At 40.2% G+C, this 26,099-nt stretch overlaps 1 protein-coding gene and 1 long non-coding RNA gene across 3 annotated transcripts in view; one reads left to right on the plus strand and one right to left on the minus strand.

Annotated features, from left to right (window-relative positions):
- The window catches only part of LOC145985166 (uncharacterized), a 252,061-nt gene that overhangs the window by 99,607 nt on the left and 126,355 nt on the right, over positions 1-26,099 (plus strand). The gene's annotated exons all lie outside the window — the stretch shown is intronic.
- LOC145985165 (uncharacterized) overlaps positions 1-26,099 on the minus strand; it is a 175,328-nt gene that overhangs the window by 44,454 nt on the left and 104,775 nt on the right. For both annotated transcript variants that reach the window (XM_083118854.1, XM_083118853.1), the window contains exon 4: positions 5,642-5,881. In XM_083118854.1, the coding sequence (XP_082974980.1) occupies positions 5,642-5,881 (240 nt within the window). The remainder of the gene's footprint in view (positions 1-5,641; positions 5,882-26,099) is intronic.

Raw genomic sequence — 26,099 nt, forward strand, 5'->3', positions numbered from 1 at the left:
CCATAGCATAGTCACTTATACACAGGATTTTTATTTTTGGACTCGTGACATCTTGACAAGGTCTCAGTGAACAAACTTCATTAAGGTTATTTTTTTACTTTGAAGCCCAAATAATGTTTAAGTATATTTTACGCTCAGATAGGGTAATCTGGACTGCATCTAAGTTTAAAGTAGATTCCGAACCACAGCCAGCAGTAGTGGCTTCTACATATTCGCACGTGCACACCCACATAAATCTGTAATGCAAATCTTGTCTCCTTCGAAACATCAAATGTTCCCACGCCGCTTCACCAAGAGAGGTGGTGGAGAAGCTAGCGACCAGTGATTTCAACCCGCGTAGACCGAGGCCCGCTCGCGGCTCGAACTATGCGAGTTTCGTTCCCTCTGACGCTGTTGCAGCAGTCGCGTAGAGAACGCTGATTAGGTCTTCTGGCTTCGGGCCTGTGCCCGTGCCGTGAACACAGCAGTTGGTGTGCTAGCAAATGTAGTGTTGCAAACCCATTCTATTCGAGACGGTGTGACTAAGTCGGAGGAACCTATGCATCATAGCAAATTGAGGGAATTTTTATAGGAAAGGGAAATTTCGATGGTATTCTGTTCCGAGTAAGAAAGAAGGGGAAGGGGAGGAGGGCGACTGAAAGCGAAACTGGTGTTTTAAACGTGTCTGGTATTGCCTATGCTTAGCGCATCTTGGCCAAAATAACGGTCTCTGTGGCGCAGTAGCCGAATTATCAACCCGCGCGGAGGGAGCGTACATCAATCAGTCAGCTGTTTTGCATTGTTTGGCTGTTACTGCGTTGCAAAATTGTTTAGCGCTATCAAAAGGTTGTTGCTGCTTCAGTGCAAAGTGTTTGATTTCATGATGAATAGGGAAACTGTACATAGCGAAAGCAGAGACTTAATATTTAACGTTGTTGAATTTTTCGAGGGAAGTTAGCCACAAAGCCTGTAGCAACTGAAGTAATATATGGATACGGCGGAAGGAAAGGAAAAATTCTGAAGTACGAAGCAGAACAGTGTGGACTGAGTGAGTACTGTAATTTTCTTTAAGATTTATTATTCTCTTGATTTCACTTGATTTGCTTGGTTCGATCAGTTTGTTATTAGAAATAAACAACGGCTAGATAGATTACAACTGATTTCCTCCATGTGGTAGTTGGATCGGCTTCTTTGGTGTACGCCAATGTTATTATTCTCCTTGTTCATTAATATCAGCAGAGCGGGGGAGGAAGTTTTTACGAAATATTTTGGAAATTGACAATAGTATTGATATTGTAGATCGGCATTTCTATGTTTTGAGTGATTTTGACAGGTTATCGAATGTTGAATTACATATTGCACAATAACATCGCTCTTCTCGTGATTGGCTGGAAAATATCCGAAATATTTGAAATTTGTAAAAAATTAGTGTTAAAAAAAATCATGAAATATAACTCTGTCATAGCCTCATTTTCAGTGAAAGGTGATCAAAACTTGGGTCGCCAATACATTTAGCATCATTATGTACGCAAAAACAAGTGCGAGTATTTGACAGGGGTGGTACTACACTTCTTCTGGACTCGAGACTGAAGTGCACACCCATAGATCCAGACCACCAGCCACCACTGCCACAGTGCAATGTATCTCCACCTGGAATCGAAAAATGGGTCACTTGATTACAAGACAACAGCGATAGCTGCTACCCCAAATGGTGAGACCCGTGAGCTTCTCTACATAATGTGAAAGTTTACAGGTGTTATGTGATAACACCTTGCATACTTTATACCGTTAATCAGGACATTTTGAACCGATATTCATGTTCTACATGGCAATATCTACGAATATCACATGGTCCAAGGTTCAGGTTTCGCAATATTTCCGCAATAGGGTACTTTGACAAATTCTCAAACATACATCACTCTTCATGTCAAGACGCAGACCATCAGGAACAGAAGAAGCACACTTTCTAAGCCGACCTGCCAGTCAGTTAAACGATAAAATTCCATTTCACGAAAACATTTTCGACCTCGATTTTCCATGTATTAAAATCAATAACGCTTATGTTTAATCTGCGAGGAGCATGGGTTTAAAAAGAAGAAAAAAACTCATGTAAATGTGGGCCTTGTGCGTGACCTGTTACTTGTACGTCAGTCAGCTCAACCAGAAGAGCATGCAACGGAAATAAATAGCTCGCTTCGCAGTTTGGTATGGCAGGAACCTTGAGAGGGTCCTCCATTTTACCATTCCAAGGCTTAATAAAACGTCATCAACAACGGAACATAAAAGCAATAACGAATCTTTAGGTGTCGTTTTGTGTTTGACTTTTCACACATGCGCTGTGAACGCAACGACCTCTAGATCGGGTGCTCACAGAGAGAGAACACAATTTCTGGCTTGTCGTTCCCGCCTTGCGATTCGTAGGAAAGATAGCAATGGGTTCAGGTTTTCAAACGAACTGGGTTGCAGAGGGTAAATAGTGTAGAAGTCCTTGAAAGAGTACTTTCCAAATTGCTCCAAGCTATCCTAACGCGTTTACATGTTTCAAAGTGCCTTCAAAACAGCAATAAAATACTTACTATCTTCCTTTTGGATTACCATTTCGTTACGTTCAAGATCACCAGATGGCAGGACATTATTTCAGGCGTTAACCGCAACCGAAATGCAAATATATTCATTTAATATCATTACTCTTCTGTAATAAAATAGTCATTTTTCAAATATATTTACTAAGGTTCTGCGTTTGTAAACTTACTGATTAGATGCTTTAATTTCCTTTGAAGCTCTTCTAATTTCACGATTAAGAGTGAACATGCACGAATATTAAATGAAGATGCAATCCATTCGTTTCATCAACGTCAACTGATAACACAGTCCAATTGTTCCACTCTGTACCTTATACCTTTCTTTGCCTTTTAGCGACATCGGCAAGGAGCCACTTTGCATTTGCTCTTATTTAATCAGGGTGTTACCATAAGGGGTGAAGTTCCCTATAGTAGAATCGTAAATCAGGATATATCTATCAGTGTATAGTAGTAGGGCTGTTAGAAAATTTTGACTGATTGGGCATAAATGGGCTAACTGTTACGTAGTAAGAAATCCCAACTTGCGTTAGCTAGATATTCGGCTGTTTCCTGGTGGGTTGGTGCCCAACCCCGCCCCTACAATGCTATCAAAGAAAGCAAGCGTAAATTCATCAAGATTAGTCACTTGAGTTCAGAATTTGCCTTTCACAGTTCAATTGCAATAAAAATGGGACATCTCGATCCTGAAATAGCAATTTTGCTGCAATGCGTTGTGTGTGTGTTGCCTAACTGTCAGGCTAAGCAAACTTCAATGGCCACTTTTCAATAAGATGTTCGCTATCGCGGCGGAGTTAGGCAACAGACATAACTCCATGTGGGGAACGGGATTTTTGAGGATCTAGGTGTACCATTTTTATTGCTGGTGATTGTACAATGAGAAGATGCAACTTTTATTGCATTAGACCTGTTCAGAGTTTCAACTGAGATAATCCCAGATGTGTAGCTATGAGTGCCTCGATCAAGAGGAAGAAATTCCCAAACTAGACTTCTTGACACCAAAGCTCAAGACGGCTATTTTGTCTGCAGAATTAAAATGGCGGAAATGAAAATGTGCGTTACCAAAGTCAGTGGTGGTTGCAAATACGTGCTTTGTGAGATTTAATGCTCTCAAAAGTTTGGCTGGCAGTCTAACTCCCTTTGGAGTTGAGGAGGGTGGAAACTGGGAAATCTTTTGCCCACGTTGTCCCCTTATTCCCAATATTGCACAGAACCTGAGTCAGAGAACCACGTAACCCACTTTATGCAGATGAAGCTCGTTACCACACAAAAATGGAGCCTTCCTAGAACGTGCATTCTGGGCCACACGCAAGTCGGTCGTAATACCACAAAACAAAGGGTGGGAAAACCCTGACATTTCTCTGCATCTGATAGCAACGGGATTGGAATCACGAACTTCCGCTGGCCAATGCCCACTGAGTGACCAACCGGTTGCAAGAGATGAATCACTGCCGGAGCATAAATCTTGCATGTTCACATTCAAGTTCTCGATCCTCCCCCCCAGATGGGCTAGATTCGAAACCGCGTTGGGATAAGTCTTGCGGGCCAATCGAAAAATGACACCATTCCAGAAATGTACTGCTGGGTGAGGTCATCAATAAATCAATGCAATACGTAGAAACCTTGTATATTTGTTCGGCTCATATTCGTGTTTTGTTCAGAGTGTAACCGGAAACAATGAACTTTTGAAGATAATGTAACAGAAGTAAGTATTTGACTTTGTTCTACTTTGCTAGCTGCCATGGTTCAAATATCTCATTATGATGTGGAGCTGAGAAATCTGTAATATTATAATATTCTGCTACATAAACTGAAAATAAAATTTTGCATGTCCGACTTCTGATTGTTATTCTAGCGCCACATTTCCTCCTGGTGGTGAAAATTTGAACAATATTTTCATGAGCATTCGCTTCATCATAGTGTCTATAGCATATATTCCACGTTTCGCAGTAATCTGTTACTTCTAAAGTACTTTAGAGGACTTTGATTAGGGGACATTTAATTCTAAGAGCCACATTTCCACCTGGTGATGAATACTTGAACTATTTATTTTTTTGTCAGCGTTTACTTCCTCATGGTCTCCATAGCCTCTGTACAAAGTTTCACCGCAGTCCGATGTTTCTGTAGTTCTCCGGAGGGTTCTGAGTAGGGGAACTTTAATTTTGACCACCTAGTACGTTGAACATAGTTACTTTCTTCTGACTGCATTTAGCTCTCTTTACACGTCCTGCCACAACGATCGGCTTTAGTTCTAATAGTTTTTGCTAACATCACCTTTATATGAACCGCCTTCTTGTACAATTGCGTTATTTTAATGGAAAAATATAATCTACACAAAAAATGTACATAGTAAGACGTTATTGGACCAGTGATGGAGACTTCACGAAAACAAGCGTTTCAGATTATAGTGTACTCTTCTACGAACATTGTTTTGTGTGTACACTGGCATCTGTCACTTATCATCGAAGTTCAAAATAATTTCTGCTGGCACAGCATCTTGGCTTAAACTGGCATCTGCTACCACGTCATGTTTATTCAAAGTAAACTTCTGTTAACCAAGCTATCTTGGCTTCTAGTGACTTCTGCTACATCTCATTTATTCAAAGTTCCTTCTGCTACCCCATCAACCCCCCTCTTTTCTGTATATTTATTTACAAATATCTTTAACAAAGGATTTATTTGTAATGGTTTATCACAAATTTTACACCGATTCATAATTTTGACTTTACGTCTTGTTAATCAATCATACTTAAGTTCTTCGTTCTTGTTTAGACCCCGATGGCGCAGTGGTAGCGTCATTGAGTTGTAATCAAGGGGTCCCGGGTTCGATACCCAGTGAAGGCACATAGTGGTTCGGATCTCATTTTAAACTGTAGGTCCAATCCCGATTAGCCTTACTGTGCATAAAGTGGACTTAAATCACCAAATCAAATCAAATTAAACTTATTTGCAGCTAAGCGTACATTTTTTTTTCAAATAGAGGAAATCGGTGATATCAGTTAACAGGAAGGCTCTAGAAAAAATAATTACTTGTGATAGATAATCTACATAAGGTGCTGGCTGATGTTGATTGACAAACCAACCTGCACTTGCGGCCCAGAGGATCGGCTGTCGGCCATCTTGATCCGTGACGTTGACCTCGACCCCTCGTGCCAGAAGCTTCCTCAGCACGCTCAGCCCAACACGGACGTCGTTGCCCATCTCGGAGTTCGGTCCACACATCTGGGCGGCGTAGTGGATGGGGTACCCACCGTGGATGTCGGGTGTGGATGGATCGGCTCCAGCATCCAGAAGGATGTCCAACGCCTCGACTTCGCCACAGACTGCAATACAGCAGGGAGAAATAAATTTATACATAATATATATGATTAGATGGAATTGATGAAGATGCACATTCCCAGATCGGGACTTGAATCCGGATTGTTGACCACCCAATATGCTTACGGACATGTGAACAGCAGAGAGTGTCTAGGAATTTTATAAAAGAAGGGGATCTACAGTATGGATGAGAATGGATTCAGATAATTCAGATTCGAATATTAGATTTGAGACTGGAATACAGAATCCAGGACGTGGGTACTCAATCCGGTATTCTGTATCCAGTCTTCGAATTCCACAGCGTACGGATTCGCATGCTTCAGATAAGGGTTCGAGCGCCCATTCCTAGTATACAATGGCGTGCTCATATGGAGGTAACGGAAGTCATAACCCCTTCACATTGACCCAATTTTGTTAAAAGAAAAAGAATGCAAGAAAAGATGACAAAATATAGGACTAGTAAAAAAAAAACATCCACTGACGAAATTACTAGACACGCCATTGAGGGTACAGATTCTGTTATTTCTGATAGTCGCTACTCTATAGTTTGAAACTGGCAATGTATTCGGGGTTCTGGTACTGACAGAAACGTCTCCACAAAGTAAAAAGATTCCAAGTTCAGCGACCACTATGAAATCTATAAGATAAGCGAATAACGGACTGGCCCAGAACTTGGTTGCCCGTATCTTAAATCGCCTAGCTTACATCTTCGATAGAGCACTTACTTCGGGAGAAATGAGAATAAGTCATATGGTGTTTACTGTTTATTGGGCAAAACAAATAAGAATACGAGGAGAAGGGTAGGTGGCTGAGGGATGCGCCAGCACTTATCTCTGCTTCTTGGCGGCACTGGCTGCTACACCTGATGATGCACGATAATATTTCTTACTCGAAAAGGGGCCTGCTACAGGGCACTCTTCGCTTATATAATAGCCAGTTCCGCTGTATTGCTGTATTTTATAACCTTCGTTTCTTGTGGAATTCTGCTATGCAAGTCGGAGCATTCCAGGAGACGGAGGAAAGAGGAAACCGAATGTGAAGTACACCAGTAAGCAAACGTTCTGCACTCGCATCCCTAGCTATCTACAGTATTCCAGGGTTCGATTCCAGGCAGGATATGAAAAGTGAAATATCACGTTCGGTACCACTTCACGCCCTCCTCGATAGCGTAGTGCTAACGTCGTTGCCTTTTGATCAAGGTGTCCCGAGCTCGAAAACCGGTGGAGGCACACAGTGGATCGCATCCCACTTTAAACTATGTGCAGCCTATCTGTGCACAAAGTGGACATAGAAACATTCTCTATCAAGTACCACTTAACCTCTGTATCTATCTAAAGAAAAAGTGGTTTTGAATTTCACTTTATGCTGATATGGGCAAATTGGGACTGAACATACAGTTTAAAGTGGAATCCGAATCAAGGTGCAAACTGTCTCCACTGAGATCGAATTAGTGTACTTTTGATTGCAAGGCGACAGTGTTAGGTGTTATCGGAGAGACCCTATACACGAAGAGAGCTTAGTACTTTGGAAGGCTTTTAGCTTTCTCACAGGTAAAAACCATTTGTAGAAAGGAAACATGTTGCGTGTTTTTGTAAGAAGCATTCCAGGCAGATCTCGCACATGCAGTTTGAAACCGTCAAGATCTTGCACAAAAGGAAAAAATCGCCTTGTACAAGGCACAATCGATTTCGTCAACGTGGAGATATGAATGGAGAATTAGCTCCTGTCATCTGCAGAATGCACTGACCTCATTCCGCTCGCATCTTCCTTTGTGGAACCTGTCCGCATCGTAAGCTGTCAATTTTTCATGCTGCGACATTTTATCGAACAGACGTTCTACGCGCTTGCCTTGAGCATAAATTGGAAAGAATGTTTTCCTTCAAGGGCGTGTCGAGATGGGAGCAGTGGGGAAGGGTAGAGGACAAAATCCCTGCATAGAACAAAACAAATTCAAACAATTCACCAAGACGATAAGTTTATACTCTGGTCCAGGAGTCTGTGGAACAACCCAACTACAAGTTCTCCGTGCAAGTAGGGACTCGAGAGGGCTCGACCGATGAAGGTCTGAAAGGGATTGCACGGAGGAGGCAACGCCACTGCAGCTACCAGGCGTTTGCAGCAGTGCGCACTGTGTGCTCTGCCCATTCGCTTTCTCCCCTTTCTTCCTTTCTCCACCGTTATGCGCGGCGTTACGTCCCAAACTCCTGGGAAGTATAGATTCTTCATAAATGAAACTAAACAATAATTCACTAGCCCTTACTAAATTGATTAAATTATTCGCTAGTTCTAAACATACAGGCCCGGTGTCATCAAAAGTATTAAAAATATATTTATTGTTTATTTAAGCCAATTCGTGTTGATCATCAGCGCTTTTTTTTTCATTTTTTTTTCAAATCAACATTTGTCTGTATAGTGGAGTTCTAGTGGAGTGCCATTTGGGTTAGAGGAACTCAGAAGAAAACACTAGCTTACTTGTCATTAAAGGTGTATTCATATGTGATAAAAATATGCACTAAGAATTTCACAATTTTCCGCAAATGATATTTACGAGGGCCACTATTTATATTTTGAGCCTTGGCAACGTTGATTGAAGTTAGGCGCGATTTGACGTTTGCAAGGAATCGTCTGGCATTATTGACCATAACGTACTTCAAATGTTTTGTCAATAGCTTCATTTGTGTTGTTTATGTTGCCTTGGAGATTGCGCGACAACAATAAAATGGAATTAACTCGTGAACATTTTCGTGCGATGATTTTTTACGATTTTCGACGTGGATTATCAAGACAAGAGTGCATCGATCAACTTACTTCCACATTTGGCGATGAAGCCCCATCCTTTGCCACTGTGAAACGCTGGTATAACGAATTTAATCGTGGCCGCCATTCGCTCACCGACGAGATTCGCGAAGGTCGTCCAAAATCAGTTGTTGTTCAAGAAAACATTGATGCTGTGCAAAACCTAATACTGCAAGATCGTCATGTGACATACTGTGAGATTGAGGCAACCATAGGCATTAGTTCCACCAGCCCAGCATATATAAAATATTACATGATCATTTAGCTGTGAGAAAGGTATGTTCTCGTTGGATCCCACACAATTTGACAAAAACTCAAAAAGACGCTCGCGTCAATTGGTGCAAACAAATGCTCAATAAATACAATCGTGGTGATTCAAAAGACGTATATAAGATTGTAACAGGTGAAGAATCATGGATATATGCATATGAGCCGGAACGTAAACAGCAGTCGACTGTATGGGTGTTTCAAGATGAACCCAATCCAACAAAAGTTGTTCGCGCTCGAAGCACATCGAAACAAATGGTCGCCTGTTTTTTTTTTTTGGGAAAACTGGTCATGTGGCAACTGTGCCTTTAGAGGAACGTAGAACGGTCAACTCTGAATAGTACACAACAATTTGTTTGCCAGAGGTCTTCGGTCAAATACGGAAAACAAACAAACGCCGTCGGATCATTCTTCATCAAGACAATGCCAGCTGTCACACATCTCGTCTAACAACCGACTTTATGAACAGTCAAAAAATCGAATTGATGGATGGGTCATCCGCCGTACAGTCCTGATTTGGCACCCAATGACTTCTTCTTGTTCCCGAATGCCAAGAATAAATTGCGTGGACAACGATTTTCGTCGGCGGAAGACGCCGTTGATGCGTTCAAAAACCATATTATGGAGGTGTCTCAAGAAGATTGGAAAAACTGCTTTGCCAAATGGTTCGAACGAATGCAAAAGTGGATTGACCATAAAGGAGAATACTTCGAAAAACAATAAAGCAGTTTTCAATGCCAAATTCCTGTTTTTTCATTGTTAGGCTCAAAATATAAATAGTGACCCTCGTAAAGATCTGTAATAAAATTCCTGCAACACTGAAAAATGATGCAGAACTTTGTACCAATGAAAGTAGTCGTTATTTTCAGAAGCACACAGAAGACTTTTTTTTAATACTTTTAAGTGCCTCGTTGGAGCTCTTTAATTAATCGAAACTAGTTTCATTGTTAAAAAGGTAAAGTGCTCCCCTGTACTTAGCACCACGCCATGAAGGCGTATAGGGGGTGTGGGGGTAACGCCCCACACTTTCTTGATCCGGTCGTGAGTTGGGGTGATGTGATCAGCATCACGCCCCTGACCGCCTTTACCCCCCAGGGTTTCCCCCAGGTACCCATGTTATTCGACACTGGGTGGGCGCCGGGGCCGCTTCCAACGTTAGAAAAGTTCCCGGATTTGAACCGGCCGGGGATCGAACCCGGGACCTTGAGCATGGTAGTCAGACGCGTTACCGACTGAGCCACCGTCTGACTACCATGCTCAAGGTCCCGGGTTCGATCCCCGGCCGGTTCAAATCCGGGAACTTTTCTAACGTTGGAAGCGGCCCCGGCGCCCACCCAGTGTCGAATAATATGGGTACCTGGGGGAAACCCTGGGGGGTAAAGGCGGTCAGGGGCGTGATGCTGATCACATCACCCCAACTCACGACCGGATCAAGAAAGTGTGGGGCGTTACCCCCACACCCCCTATACGCCTTCATGGCGTGGTGCTAAGTACAGGGGAGCACTTTACCTTTTTAACAATGAAACTAGTTTCGATTAATTAAAGAGCTCCAACGAGGCACTTAAAAGTATTAAAAAAAAGTCTTCTGTGTGCTTCTGAAAATAACGACTTTAAATACGCAGAGAAACTAAGACGAACTTTTGGACAATGTTCCTATTTAATCGATCTCATTATATATTCTTCTCATGTATATAAGTAGGAAATGAGTATCAACGTGTCTGTAGCACAAGCAGACCAAAGCTCACGTGCAGCCAATATGCTAAGAAAAAAAAATTAAAGGTGGACACGTGGTTCCTCGTGGATCGAAATAGTTGCGTGCGATTTGTAAATTGCGCGTGGCTGTTACGTTATTCTTGGCAAGGTTTCATGTTTCTCTCGCTTAAGATGACAGCCAATTTTCACGGGCGTTTGCTGGCATGACATTAGATTTGGTAACGAAACTGGAAACCTGTTCATTTTAGCAGCAACGATACTGCAAACTCGTTCGCTTTTATTAAAAAGGATAAGTTAGAATCGTATTTATCTCTGGATTCATCTTCTTCAGCAACAACCATGATCCTAGAAAGGTGTTAAATTTCTTCAGGAATAACCCTCAAACGTGTTCCCTTTCTTAGGAAATAGCTAGAAACGCGTTCATGATTTTCAGGAACAACCCTGAAATGCGTTTCCTTTTCAAGGCAGCAGCTAAAAACTCGTTCGTCTTTTGGAGGAACAGCCCTGAAATGCTTTTCAATGAAAATGAAAACGTGTTGATTTTTTTTCAGGAAAAACTGAAATACGTTCAGATTTTTAAAAACAAAAATTGTAAATGCGTTAATTCTTAGGGAAAAGCACTAATTTTTTTCAGAAGATCCCTAGAATACGTTCCTTTTTTAAAAGGAGAAAACTAGAAGCACGTTCGGTTTTAGGAAAACTTTAGAAATGCTCTTTTTTTTAAGGAATAAATCTGAAAAAGTCAATTTTTATGAAAATCTAAAAACACGTTCATATTGAAAGCAAAATCTTGAAACACGTTAACTGCCTTGTAATCAAGGTGTTTCGGGTTCGATTCCTAGTGGAGGCACATAGTGGTTCGGATCCCACTTTAAACTGTAGGTCCAGTCCCGATTAGCCTTACTGTGCATAAAATTGACTTAAAACACCAACTCAATCAATCAATTGAAACACGTTAATAATTTCAGGAATTAACCTGAAAAACACTAATTAGTCCTAAATACTTTTTGTCTCCTCTGATAGGGCGCCGGTACTGGATGAATGCTTATTTTTTATTTTCTCATCAAACAAGAGTAATTTGATACAGTAGCCTACACAAATATTGGAAAAGACGTTTGAGTAACAATATAGACATATATACGTATATATATTCGTAACTCGTGGTTAAATTAATGTTGAAACTAAGTACTGTTAATGATGTACAGTGGGATCAATGAGTATTACAGTGCAAATTTTCTATCACCATGTTCGTGCACTTTATGTGACTCAATAAGAGGTTCAAGAATTTAAAAAAAACTCAAAACAAGCTGTTGACAACTTCTGCACCAGCATACATAAAAATGCAACGCTTAAAAACACACAGGATGTAAGAGAAAAATTAATGAAAATAGCCATGGACAATTTGCTCGGTAATACTCATGGATCCCACTGTACATAGTTTAGAAATAGTTACAGCGTCAGAGTCATCGTTAAGACATTACAGCGTCCAAATTTGCATGTAACTTTCTGATCGCAGCGCCGCCGCTGTGACACTCTAGCAGAGCCACACGCTACACAGAAAACACGCAACACAAAAACTTCCCGGTTTTCGATTTTTGCCCCGAAAAGATTTACTGTAAAGAATCTGGTTGCACGAACGGAAGCATCTTCAAGAACTGGAGTCCTTGGTTGTTCTCCATCGTCTAACTTGGTGAACAATGAGTTAACTTGTAAGCAATGTAGGTCTGCACAGAATGTGTTCTTATGATCCGTTTATACTTAATTTGATGAACTACTTTTTAATAGACACGTCCGCTTATTCAGGAGATCGCAAAATGAAAAAGTATGTAACAAATGCTTTTTCTGTATTGGGAACAGCTACGTGGGGGTGGCCATTACTCTTCTGGCCCAAATTTTCTGTAAAAATAAAGAACTTCAAATGCAGAAAAATATAGTAAAATGTAGGACTGGAAGTTTCTAAAAAAGAAAGAAAAATGAATATGAAGAAGAAAGAAGCCATGATGCCCCCTCCCCCACTTAATTGTTGGGGAACTGACATACCATTAATTGCAAAATTGGATAATTCGTTCGGATTGACCTGAATGTGAAATGAGAACGTTCCAAAATATTCCCGCACTACCTTGTTCACATTTTCACCAATTGGAACACCGAACATTCTTAAAATTCTGTCATGGCATCGAATTATCCAGCGGTTCAATCTGGGATGCAGATATAAATCTAGCGCCAAAACCTCAAAAAATGAAGCCTCTGTCGAAACATTTTAGGGAGTGTCACGAAAATTTGTTGGGTACGATAAGAGGGTGTGTAGATAAATCAGTCTTTCCAGTAGCCAGCAGCACTCGACCAAGTCAGAGTTCACATTTGAGATGGCAGAACAGACTGCTGGGCAAATAGTGCTGCAGTAAATTGATGGGGCATTAAGTTTAATGGGACCGTTACCCGCCGCAAGTGGAGTAAGCGAATGAACTCTTTCTGCTGAGACTCGCTATCCTTGAACGTCATAAATGGCAATATGCTTGCGTCTGAATCATAGCATTTCCTTTGTGTCAGATGTTGTATGCGAACTTGATGGATATTGACCTGCCACTTCAAACGGACATGCTTCGTTAATAAACTAGTGCTTGAATTCAAGGAAGGGTGCATACCCTGTAGTCATGATGGTGACCTGCATTTCCTAGTTTATTCGCGTTTGTTTCAAATCGTTATGTGTGTCGAATATTTTAAGGGCATGAAACCGAAATATTTGACGGTTACAAAATAGCGTTGGTATAGATGTAAATACAATATTAATTTGAATCTATACGTCAAAGTTAAAAGAACCGCTGATATTTTTTTGAAAAGCTTTAGAATTTTGCTACTATTCACTATGCAGTAGATCTGTACAATGCTGTATTCACGGTCCCAATCCGTGTGGAAGTTAGTTTTGTTTATTGTGTACAAATGTGTGTGTATCTGCAGCACACAATTCCCATCCATATCTCACACTCATATGCAGACCTCAGATTTTTAGGTTCTAAAAAGTGTGCTTTCTGGTTCCTAAAATAACTAACTAACTAACTCTCTAGCCTTCTTAAACCCGAAGGTTCATGGCTGCAGCAACACAGGCCTTCCATGTTTCCCTATCTTGAGCAAGATCTATATACTCTTTTCCATCCCTACCGATTTCCCTTAGGTCCATCTCAACGTTGTCCCTCCATCTTCGTCTTGGCCTTCCTACAGGTCTCTTACCATCAGGTTTCCCAACAAGAATCCTGTAAACTCCTCTTTCCTCTCCCATTCGTGCCACATGGCCTGCCCACCTAAGTCTTCTTGATTTAATTATTCTAATAATATCTGGACATGAATACAAATTATGTAGTTCTAAATTATGTAACCTTTTCCACTCACCTGTCTCATCCCTTTTAGGTCCAAAGATTTTCCTAAGGATCTTATTTTCAAATACTCTCAATTTATGTTCCTCTTTCAATGTAAGGGACCAGGTTTCACACCCATATAATACTACAGGCCTAATTACTGTTTTGTATATTTTAACTTTTAGTTTCTTAGATATTAAACGAGAAGACAAAAGTTTATGAAGAGAGAAGTAACATGCATTTCCTGAATTAAGTCTACTTTTTATTTCCTCTTTAATATAATTTTCATTTGTTAATATTACTCCTAAGTTCCTAAAATAGGCTCTAAAAATCCTAAAATAGGCTCTAAAATACCTAAAATAGGTTCGAAAAACCCTAAAATAGGTTGTAAAAATCCTAAAAATCTTATGTTAGGCTCGAGAAATCCTGAATCAGGTTAAAAAAACTTTAAATAGTTCAAAATTCTTGAAAAATCCTGATTAGGTAAAGTCACCGGCAATGAAAATGGGACACCTATATCCTGAAATACGCACTATCTTGCATAACGTTATGTGTGTTGCCTAACCCTACGGCGATGGCAGAACTTAACATTGGAAATTTGCTTTTAAAATCCACTCTTCGCCGAATAGTAAGGCAACAATCTTCTTTCATGTTATCCACAGTCAAACTCCGCAATTTTGTCTCTGAGGATCATCGTGCTGAAACTAATCTTTCAACAAAAACATAGTGAATGGTGAAAACTTCAATGCTAAAATGTTAGTTTGCAACGCGTGAATGCCACAAAGCACCGAAGTGACGCGAAAGTAAGCAAGACCACAGAGATCAGACCAACTTTGGATTGTACAGGTAACAGTGGCACCAGACATTTTGCTTTGTTTAGAGCTTTGAAAAATTACCATACGCTTGGAGGAAGGGAAATCGACAGAGAGTACGTTTCAAACACTTTCGTCAATGAATTTTTTCGTGGCCAAACAAAGCAAATGCCTCTGTGTGACATAAAAATCCTGTAAAACCTTTAAAAATATATAAAAACCTTAAAAAAGGGCTTGATTTAGGCGTATAAACCTAAAATAGGTTCTAACAAGCAAAATAGGTTTTTTTAGGCACTATAAAACTTCATCAGTTGTTGCGTTTTTAACAGAACGCTGACATCACTTATTATTTCTTACATACGTGTAAAGGAAAAAATAGATTAAAAACCTTAAATCCGAGGTCTACTCATAAGATACATTTTACAAAATGAGAAATTTTAAATCGACAAGTGATAACCATAATTGGGTGTATTCGAGGACATTCCTGGAAGGAGTCTCAAGCCTGATAGCCTCCCCTGGGGCTCATATTTTCGACAGGGAAAGTATTAACAATTCCATTCATAGTAATAATTCTGCTCTTTGACAACGTGTCATTAGTACAGGTGCAAGTTGTGTGCGTGTGTGTGTGTTCATTCTAGAGAGTTCTCCAGATAAAAAATAGTGGATAAATTTCATAAACAGTGTGTGAAAAGTGTGAATTAGTTCCCATCAAGAATTTCAGGCAGCAGCACAAATGCAAAAGTGTGTAAGATCTGTAGTTCGTTATGAAACTCCAACGTATTTACTGAAACCCATACATGAGCAATAAACTGTGAGTGAGAGGGTCCCCCGAAAGAAAATACCTCTCAGGACTTTTAAAATCTCGCAAATCGTGGTGTGTGTGTGTGCAGAGGTTCCCATCCCCCCCCCCCCCCCCCCAAGGCCGTGGACGCATCTCCCAAAGTCGTTCATCTAAATCCTCCCAAAAGAATTGTTCATCAACCCCCCCCCCCCCTCTTCTCTACACACACAAATACAGTTTGGATAAACACGCAGTTATTGATTTTTGTTTGAATGTGGACTAGGGATAGAAAATGTACTGTTTACTTTCATGTTTGCTACAGGAAATAGTATTCTTGTGGAAGTGAAGTTATGAAATCATGAAGTAGAGGCTGAACATCTAATAACCATAACTAAAAATCAATAACAAGTCAATCAAACGAAACGATCCCCCCATTTTTGTGTGAAGGTATGTAGAATTGGTAGGTAAACTATGAAATTTTGTCCCCACCAAAAAATTCCCATGACGCAGGCGCGTCATGAATCCCCCCTGTGGCCACCCCTGTGTGTGCGTAACACAGGGTGAACCACCGATAAAGTTTGACAAACAAATTATCTTGGTAACATTTTTGCTAGTTGTGACTTTTGCTACGAGTTCTCGAAAAATAAACATGTAATGTTTGTATGCAGCCGTGCACTTTAGTGCTCTACGGAATCGAGATAATGCTAGAAGAGAAGCCGATAGAATAAAATCCTGAGATTAATAATTTCGCTCGTCATGCATTTTCGAACAGTATTTAAAGGTGGTGAAAACATTTTTAAAGCATAGTTTTTTGTCCTCTTTCTAGCCTTTCAGAATCTTGATTAAAATGTCATTTCTAGACGTATTTCGGAAGCGAGAGGTCCTCTGCGTCGCCGGCCTCTCACCCCTCAAAATATGTTTGGTGTGAAAAACGCTAATTGGCAACTGTGATTTAGTTGGTTTGAGCACTATCTTTCTTGGAGGAAATGTCAAGACAAATAGGGCTAAAGATCATTACCCACATCCCAAAGAAGATAACATAAAAGCAAACACATGTAAGCTATTAACCTAACAACGGAGATTGTAATTCGAGACATGGAAATCGGATACTCTAGACTGTATAATCTCATCTTACGACCTCTTGAGGATAACGATGGCCAAGAGAAATCATTAATGCTTACTTATGGAATATGCGTTCTTCTATATAAGGCTCTGAAGAAGAGCTGAAGCACACAATGTACCTTGGCCTATATCCAACTCTTTGTTTCTCAGTTTGAAGTTCGTGTGCCCTAAGTACAAAACACTGAACAATATAATTAATAAACAATAGATTTACATTTACAAAAAAACTAACTTACCTAACCGATCAATCTTTTTGTTCGATAAATTTAAAATCTTTTCTTTTATCTGGCCATTGATTGAGCACAGCTCGTACTGCCATCTGACACGTCCAATGTTACCAGTATATCTCTTAATTTGTAAAAGAACATACTTTTTTATGAATGTCATAATACATCCCATAAATCGTCTGTAATGCATAAAATGCGTAAAATTTATCATTTTTTCGAAATTTTTTGCAAGCGACTCCACAACTATCCATGTTTGTTTTTACTTCGTATACTCGTAATAACTTTTTTATACCTTAGTAACTATTTCCCCATACTGAACTTTCTAGTAGAGCTTAATTTTCTTGTTTAATGTTTAATAAATATCCACATAAACAAAGTTAATGCCCAGTGTAAGTTTTATATGTCTTATCGCCTTTTTTACAAAAGTTACGTAAGTTCAAAGTCTCGGCTGCGTGACTTTTTGGGCACCCTGCATTACGGAACACAATAAGCAGGAAGTGCTGAGGTCTTATTGGCCAAAGAGGCCAAAGGTGTGTAAATTTTGTTTCTTTCCATGATGTTCATAGTTAATTACAAAGCTGGTTTTAATGTCAAAACGTGTTATTTTACCAAAGAAAGTGGCAATGTTTAATCACGTTCAATCACTATATCTATCATTTCTATATGTCAGCCTGTCAGACCTTTTCACTAGACACATTCTTTTCACATGTAAGCTTACATTTTTCACATCGCGGTTACATTCAATAAACCAGTGAATACAATGAATTGAATCGTTGCTTGGCAGGAGAATCAGAATTGCCACCCATAGTCTGTTTTGGGGTTTGCAACGTTACGTTGCCAACTGTGGCGAATTATCTTACGTGCAAGATTTAAGACGGCTTGTTCGCACATGGAGTACGACTTGCTCAGGCTTTGTGGAGGGCAATTTCTGCCCCCCAAAAATTCACGTAGAAGGACACATTTTATGTATATTTACATTTATAAATTATTGTTTATGCCGATCTTCCCCCCGAAAATCTATATTAAGTTAGCGCTTCTGACTTGTTGATAAAAGTAAAGCTTTTGCACTCGCACATGCAGAAATGCCACCTACTTATAGCACTTTAGCTTCACCATTACGTTGCATTAGAATTTACAGCATTCTTAAACAGAAATATAATTACCGTATTCTTTGTTCATTTACATTATCTTATAATCCAAACGCATTTTATTATGCAGGATGTTGTTCGGTTGACCACTTATGTTAAATCTTTATTTCACGCTCGAGTGACTATATTTTCATTTAACAAACATGACAGTAGTGATGAACAATTCGAATGCTTTGTTCACACAGGTTTCGATCGATCCTGAAAGTTCACAGACTACAACTGTCCCATATATTTTTATTTACCAAGTGGACTCTGTCCTCTGGAGCAGGCGATCGAAAACCAGTCTCTGCGCAAGTCTTTCTTCGCTCTGCTCACTCGACCCCCCCCCCCCTTCCTCTGCCGCTATGCTCAAACTTGCTCCAGAGATACCTGAAACAAGGTATCTTTGTTCTATTTAGGTTGTTTTTTTTTAAAAAAATATTTTTATATTTTATTATTATTATACACACCTCGGCTACTTGTTCATCTGTGTTCTTCCAGCATATTACAGGTTAAGAATCATCAGTGGCATGTGTTGATGACGTGTTATTTGCAAGATATATTGATGTTTACACGGTAATCCACCTCTTGCCTAGAAGGAAGCGGAGTATCCCTTGCAATGTACGGGAGGCAACAACATATCGACCTCACCTCAAGTGACCTTGCGAAACCCGTCTTTATCGAAAGAGTTACATCATTTCAAGGCAGACTTCGTTACTTTTTTCCCCTCGTTACTTTTTCAAAACAGTAATTTGCGACATTCTGCCTTGACATTGAGTTAAGCTTAACGTCGGTCTTCTTTTAAATCTATAACATTCCTTACTTTGGCCACTCTAATACAGGGTGTTTGCGAAGTTATGTCTAAATCGAAATTACCTTACCATGAAAGTTATTCAGACGTGGGAAGTCGATATCCAACTGATTATTTATAGATTGATTATCGTACTTGCAGATTCATTAGTGGCAACTGTGAAGTGTGGTCATTCAGGATAAAATAGGCTACCGTTTTTCGAGGGTTCGGAGCGTCAAAGAGAAAAACGTTTGAAGAAATGTTCTCACTCTTGATGATCCCAATACTCTGTGAAAGATTGTACATTGATACACTGCAAATTCACTTATACTAGTCATTTAAGGACGACGTAGATGATGATGGGACGGACGTTTATAAATTAGACCGAGAACGAGACAGACATTTACAATTCTAGGAGGGAGCGGGAACGAGACAGACCTCATCACTCCTCACAGAAGACTAAAAAAAAAAGTGGCATCCTTAAGTAATTTTAAGTTCTGCAAAATGTTGTTATATGTACATTTAATTTTGGGCAGCTAAGTCATTCGCATTGCAAATTTGTGTCGGCAAACATCCCCAGTGCAGCACTTTGGCATACATGTTTAGGTTTGAAATATCCAAATATAATACACAAATTAGATATTTTAAATTTTCTGGAAATTCGCGCGTGCGAATTTTCATGTCCCTGCCCACTTCACTTTGAGCACTTTATTATCCGTTACGAGACTATTTGGCTGTTAACGAAGTTGCTGATACACCCTGTGTATGTGTCAAGAAGGAAGATGGTCGCCTTGTATTCAAGGGGTCCCGGGCTCAATATCCAGTTGAGGTACACTGTGGTTCGGATCACACTTTACACTGTAGATCAAGTCCCGGTTAGCCTATCTGTGAATAAGTGGATAAAACAAACAAAAACAACTCGGGAAGGAAGAGTTTGTGAGATTAATTTAACGCGTATTTCTTCCACTTTGGCTAATCACGACTATGTCAGATATTAATAAAACAAAGATAATTTTCACTATTTATTATTATTGTCACATCAGCGGATATTTGTACGGATAAGTTGAACCTCAGAGCTAAAATGGTACGTAGATATTAGTGGTTTCGTTTCATTGATACGAGATAGATATGGCTTATACAAGTAAGCTAAAAGTCGAGTTTAACACTCTTGTCTTGTTATATTTTGCTTTGTTTAATCACTAGTTAAATAAATTATTTATTTGAAACAAAGCCAGCCATTTGTGAGACAATATTGTTCAGAACTTTACAAGATCATCTGCAAATTACAATATCACTTCCTACATGATATATCCAAATGTATATTATATATACAACCTTGGTGACAATGAAGTTCGACCAGAAAGCAATACGTGATTAAATGCACAGAGGCATAGGCGGTGGAATGGGTGACCCGCAGAAGTGACGCATGTGTGTAAGAGGAGGCGTGCGAGCAGGCACGAATCATGATCCCAGCATGTTGCACCCAAGGTCACGTAAAGAACGAAAACGAGGAACTATACGCGTGACATTGAACTTCGACCAGGCACCAGACCCAGACGGAAAATTCCAGATAGTGGTGCATTCGACGGAAGCATGACGTCACGGACACGATAAGGGAGTCCGCCGTATATAAGCGCGTGCTGTGCACCGAGGAACAGCAGTGCATCATCACCATGGCCAGGGGCAAACCTATTGACAACACCGTGAGGAGAAGAGTGGTGGAGTTGCAACGGGATGGACTCAGTGAACGGGAAATAGGGCGCCAACTGAACTTACCCAAGTCAACCGTCCACTGCATCATCAAACACCACCAAAATACGGGTACTACAGAGCCAGGTAAGACCCCCGGTCGAAAACGCCTGCTGAGCGTGCGTGACCTACGGATATTTAGGCGCTATATCCACACCAACAATCATGTTTCTGTAGCCGAATTACGACTGTGAACTCGAGAACGCTTTCACATTGAAGTGTCAACCAGAACCATTCGCCGTTACCTACAGCGATGCGGTTACCGAGTGTACAAGGCGAAACGTAAACCCTTCCTTTCCATGTTGAACAAAGGCAATCGACTACGGTGGGCACGAATGTACCGGGGATAGACATTTCGGCAGTGGAACAGGGTTTTGTGGACGGACGAATCCATTTTCAATGTTGTGTACGGGAAAATACGGAAAACAGTCATTTGTCGGAAGGAGGAACAGAATGAAGCAAAATGTTATGCACGTCGGGTACAGAAACCTGCGTCAGTGATGGTATGGGGATGCATGACGGCATCTGGGGTTGGCCCACTACACGTCTGTGAGGGCATTGTGAATGCACACGCCTATACACGCATACTGGAGCGGCATCTTCCCACAGTGCGAAGGCACCTGTTCCACAGGCGGCGTCTCATCTTTCAACACGACAATGCCAGGCCTCATACAGCGCGGCTGACAAGAGAATGGTTGACTCGTTATCACGTGCGAGCTCTGCCATGGCCACCATCGAGTCCCGACCTCTCGCCCATTGAGAATGTGTGGCGTGTTCTTAAGCGACGTGTGCAACAGAGAGGACCCACGACAGTGGCTGCTCTTATCGCCTGCCTGCAGGAGGAATGGCACCGCATCGATGTGGAATACCTTGAACGACTCGTCCGCAGCAGGCCACGACGCATTGCCACAGTTATTCGCCGACGGGGCGGCGTCACACCATGGTAAACAGGATCCCCTCTAACAGTGGTCGAACTTCAATGTCACGTGTAGATGGACGAAAATGTTTTATTTTGTGTGGACACCATACATTGCTGCGTTGCAGCGAAAATTTATGTTTTCCTTTGTTCCATGTAGCCTGCTGAATAAAATATGTTCAGCATTTGCATGTGTTCTCCTTCTTTCATAACGCACTCCTATATTTGTGATTGGTCGAACTTCATTGTCACTAAGGTTGTATATAAATACGACAAATAGTGTAGGTAGAAACTAAATTAACTTGTGGTGTGGAAAGTTGGTATTGTTGCCACAGCACGAATTGCAAAGTAAAAATAATTATTTTGAAGAATTTTTTACAATGTATACACTGTATACTGTCGAAAAATTAAAAAGTCATTTCAATTTGACAAATTTTGTACAGTTTAATGATATTAAGTCTGTCTTGTTCCTAAAGAATAATATATTACGACTTATTCGTCGTTTGCACTTGAGATCCTTGTCTACTTGTACACAAGAAAATCCATTTTCAAGACACTTAGTACAACGATCTAATTTCAAACTTGACTCCTGTCGTCCTTGAGATTTCAAAATGTGACTGAAATTGTCACATGCCAGTCGTGACTCACTGTGCGTCAATCAATTCTGTCCTTGCCAAACCCGTTTTGAGCAACAATGAGAAGCGAACGTGGCAAGTGACTTAGTGTCCGAGAATTGATTGCAACAGGAATTTACAAAAGAAATCAATATAGGAAATTTCACCATGAGACTACAATGGCTTCCTTTCTTAACTTTGATAGCAGTATTGACCGCCACGGAGGGAGGCTGTTGGAAGTTCAACCCTATCGAGACGAGACGAGACTTTCTTTTCTTTTCTTTATTCTTTATTCTTTATTTGCTTGGGCGAGGTTCGGCCTGAGGCTGTTCTGCCACCTTCATGTGGTCTTGTCTTGCTTCACCTTCCCTCGTGAACAGGTGTGGCCACTCCTAGGTCAATGGCGTCACAAATATTTTCTTCTATTTTCTTTCCATTTAACTTCCTTTCTTTCTTCCTGCCTCCTTGTTTCTACCTTTCTCTTTCTTTCTTTTTGAGACGGCTCCGTTAAGTGCTCGACTTTCGATCTCTCCACCGAAAGTCTTGGTCTTGATGGGAAAGTCCCATCCTGATGGGACAGTCTTATTCGAATAGTGTCTTAAAATAATAGATTAAACACCGTAAAAAAAAGTATTAAAATTAGAACTAACAAGCATATATTAAACAAGGTTACAAATAACGGGCGATGGATGTCATGGATTCTCACCGTAGACCAAAGTGTTATTGAAAGCAGAGATACATTTTCATCTCTCCAGGATCTCCCCGATTGCATAGTCGTATTGTCATCGCCTTGTAATCAAGGGGTCGCGGGTTCGATACCCGGTGGAGGCACAAGTGGTTCGGATCCCACTTTAAACTGTAGGTCCAGTTCCGATTAGCCTTATTGTGCATAAAGTGGACTTAAAACACAAAATCAAATCAATCATCTCTTCCAGGTGTAATTGTAATGAATACTATTCACATGATGCCAATATCGTTTCGTGCTCTCAGACGTTATCAGTGCGAATTATATTCACCACAACTGACTACCTAGGTATTGCGAAACTGACATATTATCTTCAAGAAATGATCAACAATATGTTATTGTACGTATTTGTTAATGTTGGCAAAAAAGAGCAATATGTATTAATAAATATACTGCATGATATTCATTCGACGAGATAGTTTACAACATTGAAAAGTTTCTTATTTCATTTTGAGAATACTTTTAATGGTTTTTTCTCGCCTTTGTAATAAAGGTATGGAGATTTTAATAGTCAAATACTTATAGTTCATCTCCATGACAAGAAGTCAAGAGAGTCGTTATTTTCGTTGAAGGGGCTTCTCCTTGCTATATCTGACAGGTGTAAAATAGCCTCACTGTTGATGCTATTGATACAATTATAAAGCCTAAATGTTATTGGCTATTTTTGACTTGTTACGCTTTACTTAATCGGGTCTCTTCGAAGGCGCTGTCGCCTTGTAATCAAGGGTTCGATCTACGGTGGAGGCACATTACATAGTGGTTCCGATTCCACTTTTAACTGTAGACCCAGTTCCTATTAGCCTGACTAAGCAAAAAGTGGACTTACAGATACATTATGGTATTTTTCTATCAATAGTTCATTTGTCATTTAAGATTTACGGGGCCACATTGATGGTGGACACGCAGGTGCTGGGTGCAGATAGGCATGACTGCATAAAAACAGAAGATAACATGTTTTGGTGAAAGAAGGACATTAAATACACATAAAGGGTGGTTGAAAACTAATTAAATTTGAAGGATGTTTTGCTCCCGGGTTTTGCAGTGTTCTTAGCTACGAGGTGGATCGTCAAGGTCAACGGAAACTAAAAAAAACTCAAGAATGGAACTCGAAATTCATCACCTACAGTTCTACGAATGATTCATTTTTAATGACAAGCGCGGATTGATTTCAAATCATGTCATAACGTGTATTTCTACTGCTCGATTATTCCAAGTGAGACAGCTCATAAATTAATGTTTATTTTCTACTTTGAAATTGCTTATGTTTATACATTTCGTTCCAACAATGTAAATACGACTTCGGGTAGTTTGTAATGCATCGAAACATAACGCTACAAATGTTATGATTATCGTCTGTCTCTGGAATCTGTGGAGCATAACGACAGAGAAGGTGAGAAAGCGAGTGGGCGGGAACGAAGCAGTACGCGCGCTGCTGCTAACAGCTGGTAGCTGCAGCCGTATTTTCCTCTTCATGCACGCCTCGTGTTCATTGGTCGAGCCTTCTCGAGTTACTACTCGCGCAGAGAACTTGTTTTCGTTCGCATGCACCAGATATTCCCCAGATAGAGTGTACTTGTCATAAATACAAGGTTTTATTAGTAGGGACGTAGCCTTTAGTACACGAATAATTCTTAGTGCTTTTGGGAGTTAGTTGTCTATAGGTGTATTTTACTTACGTCTCAAACTGCTGAATTGTGGCTCCGAGCAGCCATGATTCAGGCCAGTTCTTGTAAGGATACGAAATTCAAGCGGGCGGGCGAGAGATTTGAACCTTGTTTACGATGGTACGATGTGTAGTATTCGGTGTATCGAACAGAAGCTCACGTTATTTCACGATATTTCCTTGCACACGACAAATAAAATTGACCGCGAACATGGCGGCTGTGCGCATCCAGACGTCAGATGAAACCCCTCTATATTTCTAAATCTTTTTCCAACAGAGAAAAGTGACCTACCCTCTGAGAATATATGGACTATCATAGTTATTTTGTTGCCATTCTTGAATAAGTTCTAGTATTTAAAATTAGAATTAAATAAAATGCTCAGCTGAAACTTTGACCGACGCCAACAAATCCGTTTTCGAAATTTCCTCTTCTTTCGAATAAAAATCTATGATATTCCAAATTCTGAACAATTACATCTGCTTAGAATTCCTTCTACTAGAACATTCACGTGAATCTTAGCGTGGTTTGCTTTCGCTGTTTAGATATTTTAAATAGTTTCGTGACTATGCAAGCCTATTAAACTATAGTGAATGTCCAGACACCAGGGAAAGCAAACCAACGAAGAATTGTTCATAATTTTGAAGGTCACAGCTTTTGAAATTGGCATAATGCGTCAGGTACGTCTTGGATCGGTATCATCCATAATTGCCATGACACACACGGATAAGCGCATTGAATAGAACACTTGCAAAGGACAGGGAGAGATAACAAAAGGGAATATTTGATGCTGGCATACATGAAGAATTAATATTATGTGACGTCATGGGAGGTCTATCCCTATGTCTGGTGTATGTCTACGAGTGAGTTATTGACAGTGAAATATAACAATATAAATATGACAAGGGAACATCCGTAGACAGCTGACAGTTTTGTGGTACCAATTTCAGAAGCTTTAGATACATTTTATATGCCTGTCGTAGAGTTCTATCTTCTCAAGGTTGAATTCCTTCTAGAATTTTCAGCCTTCCTCCATTACGTGCAATTGATTTATTGTGTAAAAAAAAGAAGAGAAAAAATGGATGGGTTGATGTTAGAGTTTCTATTGGTATGAGAGAGTCGTGTTCTAGGTTCAGTTATTATTATTAATTCTGCGGCATTAGGCAAAGAAGTTGAAAAATCAATAATGTTCATGATGTAAATGCGTTGGTCTTCCATAAGAAGTGGCATGTTTCTCCCCGATGGCGTAGTGTGTAGTAACCCGTCGCATTGTAATCAAGGGGCCTCGTGTTTGATGGAGCCATGTAGTGACCTTATCAGCTGGATAGTGGCGGATTTCAAGCAGATAAAAATGGCGTCCTACTTTTTTGAAAACGTTCAATAAATAAAAAGCAAAAACTATGATGATATTAGTATAAAGCTCCATATATCAACACACGTGTTTCTCTACATTGATTTGTTCCTTTTGTTTTGTCACGTTCAAAATTAACTTATAGAGTGTAATTAACAGTATAGTAAGCATAATGATGTACAATACTAACTCAGTATCT

Source organism: Lepisma saccharinum, chromosome 3 (genome assembly GCF_977018435.1).
Source record: "Lepisma saccharinum chromosome 3, izLepSacc3.1, whole genome shotgun sequence".
Taxonomy (NCBI): Eukaryota; Metazoa; Arthropoda; class Insecta; order Zygentoma; family Lepismatidae; genus Lepisma; species Lepisma saccharinum.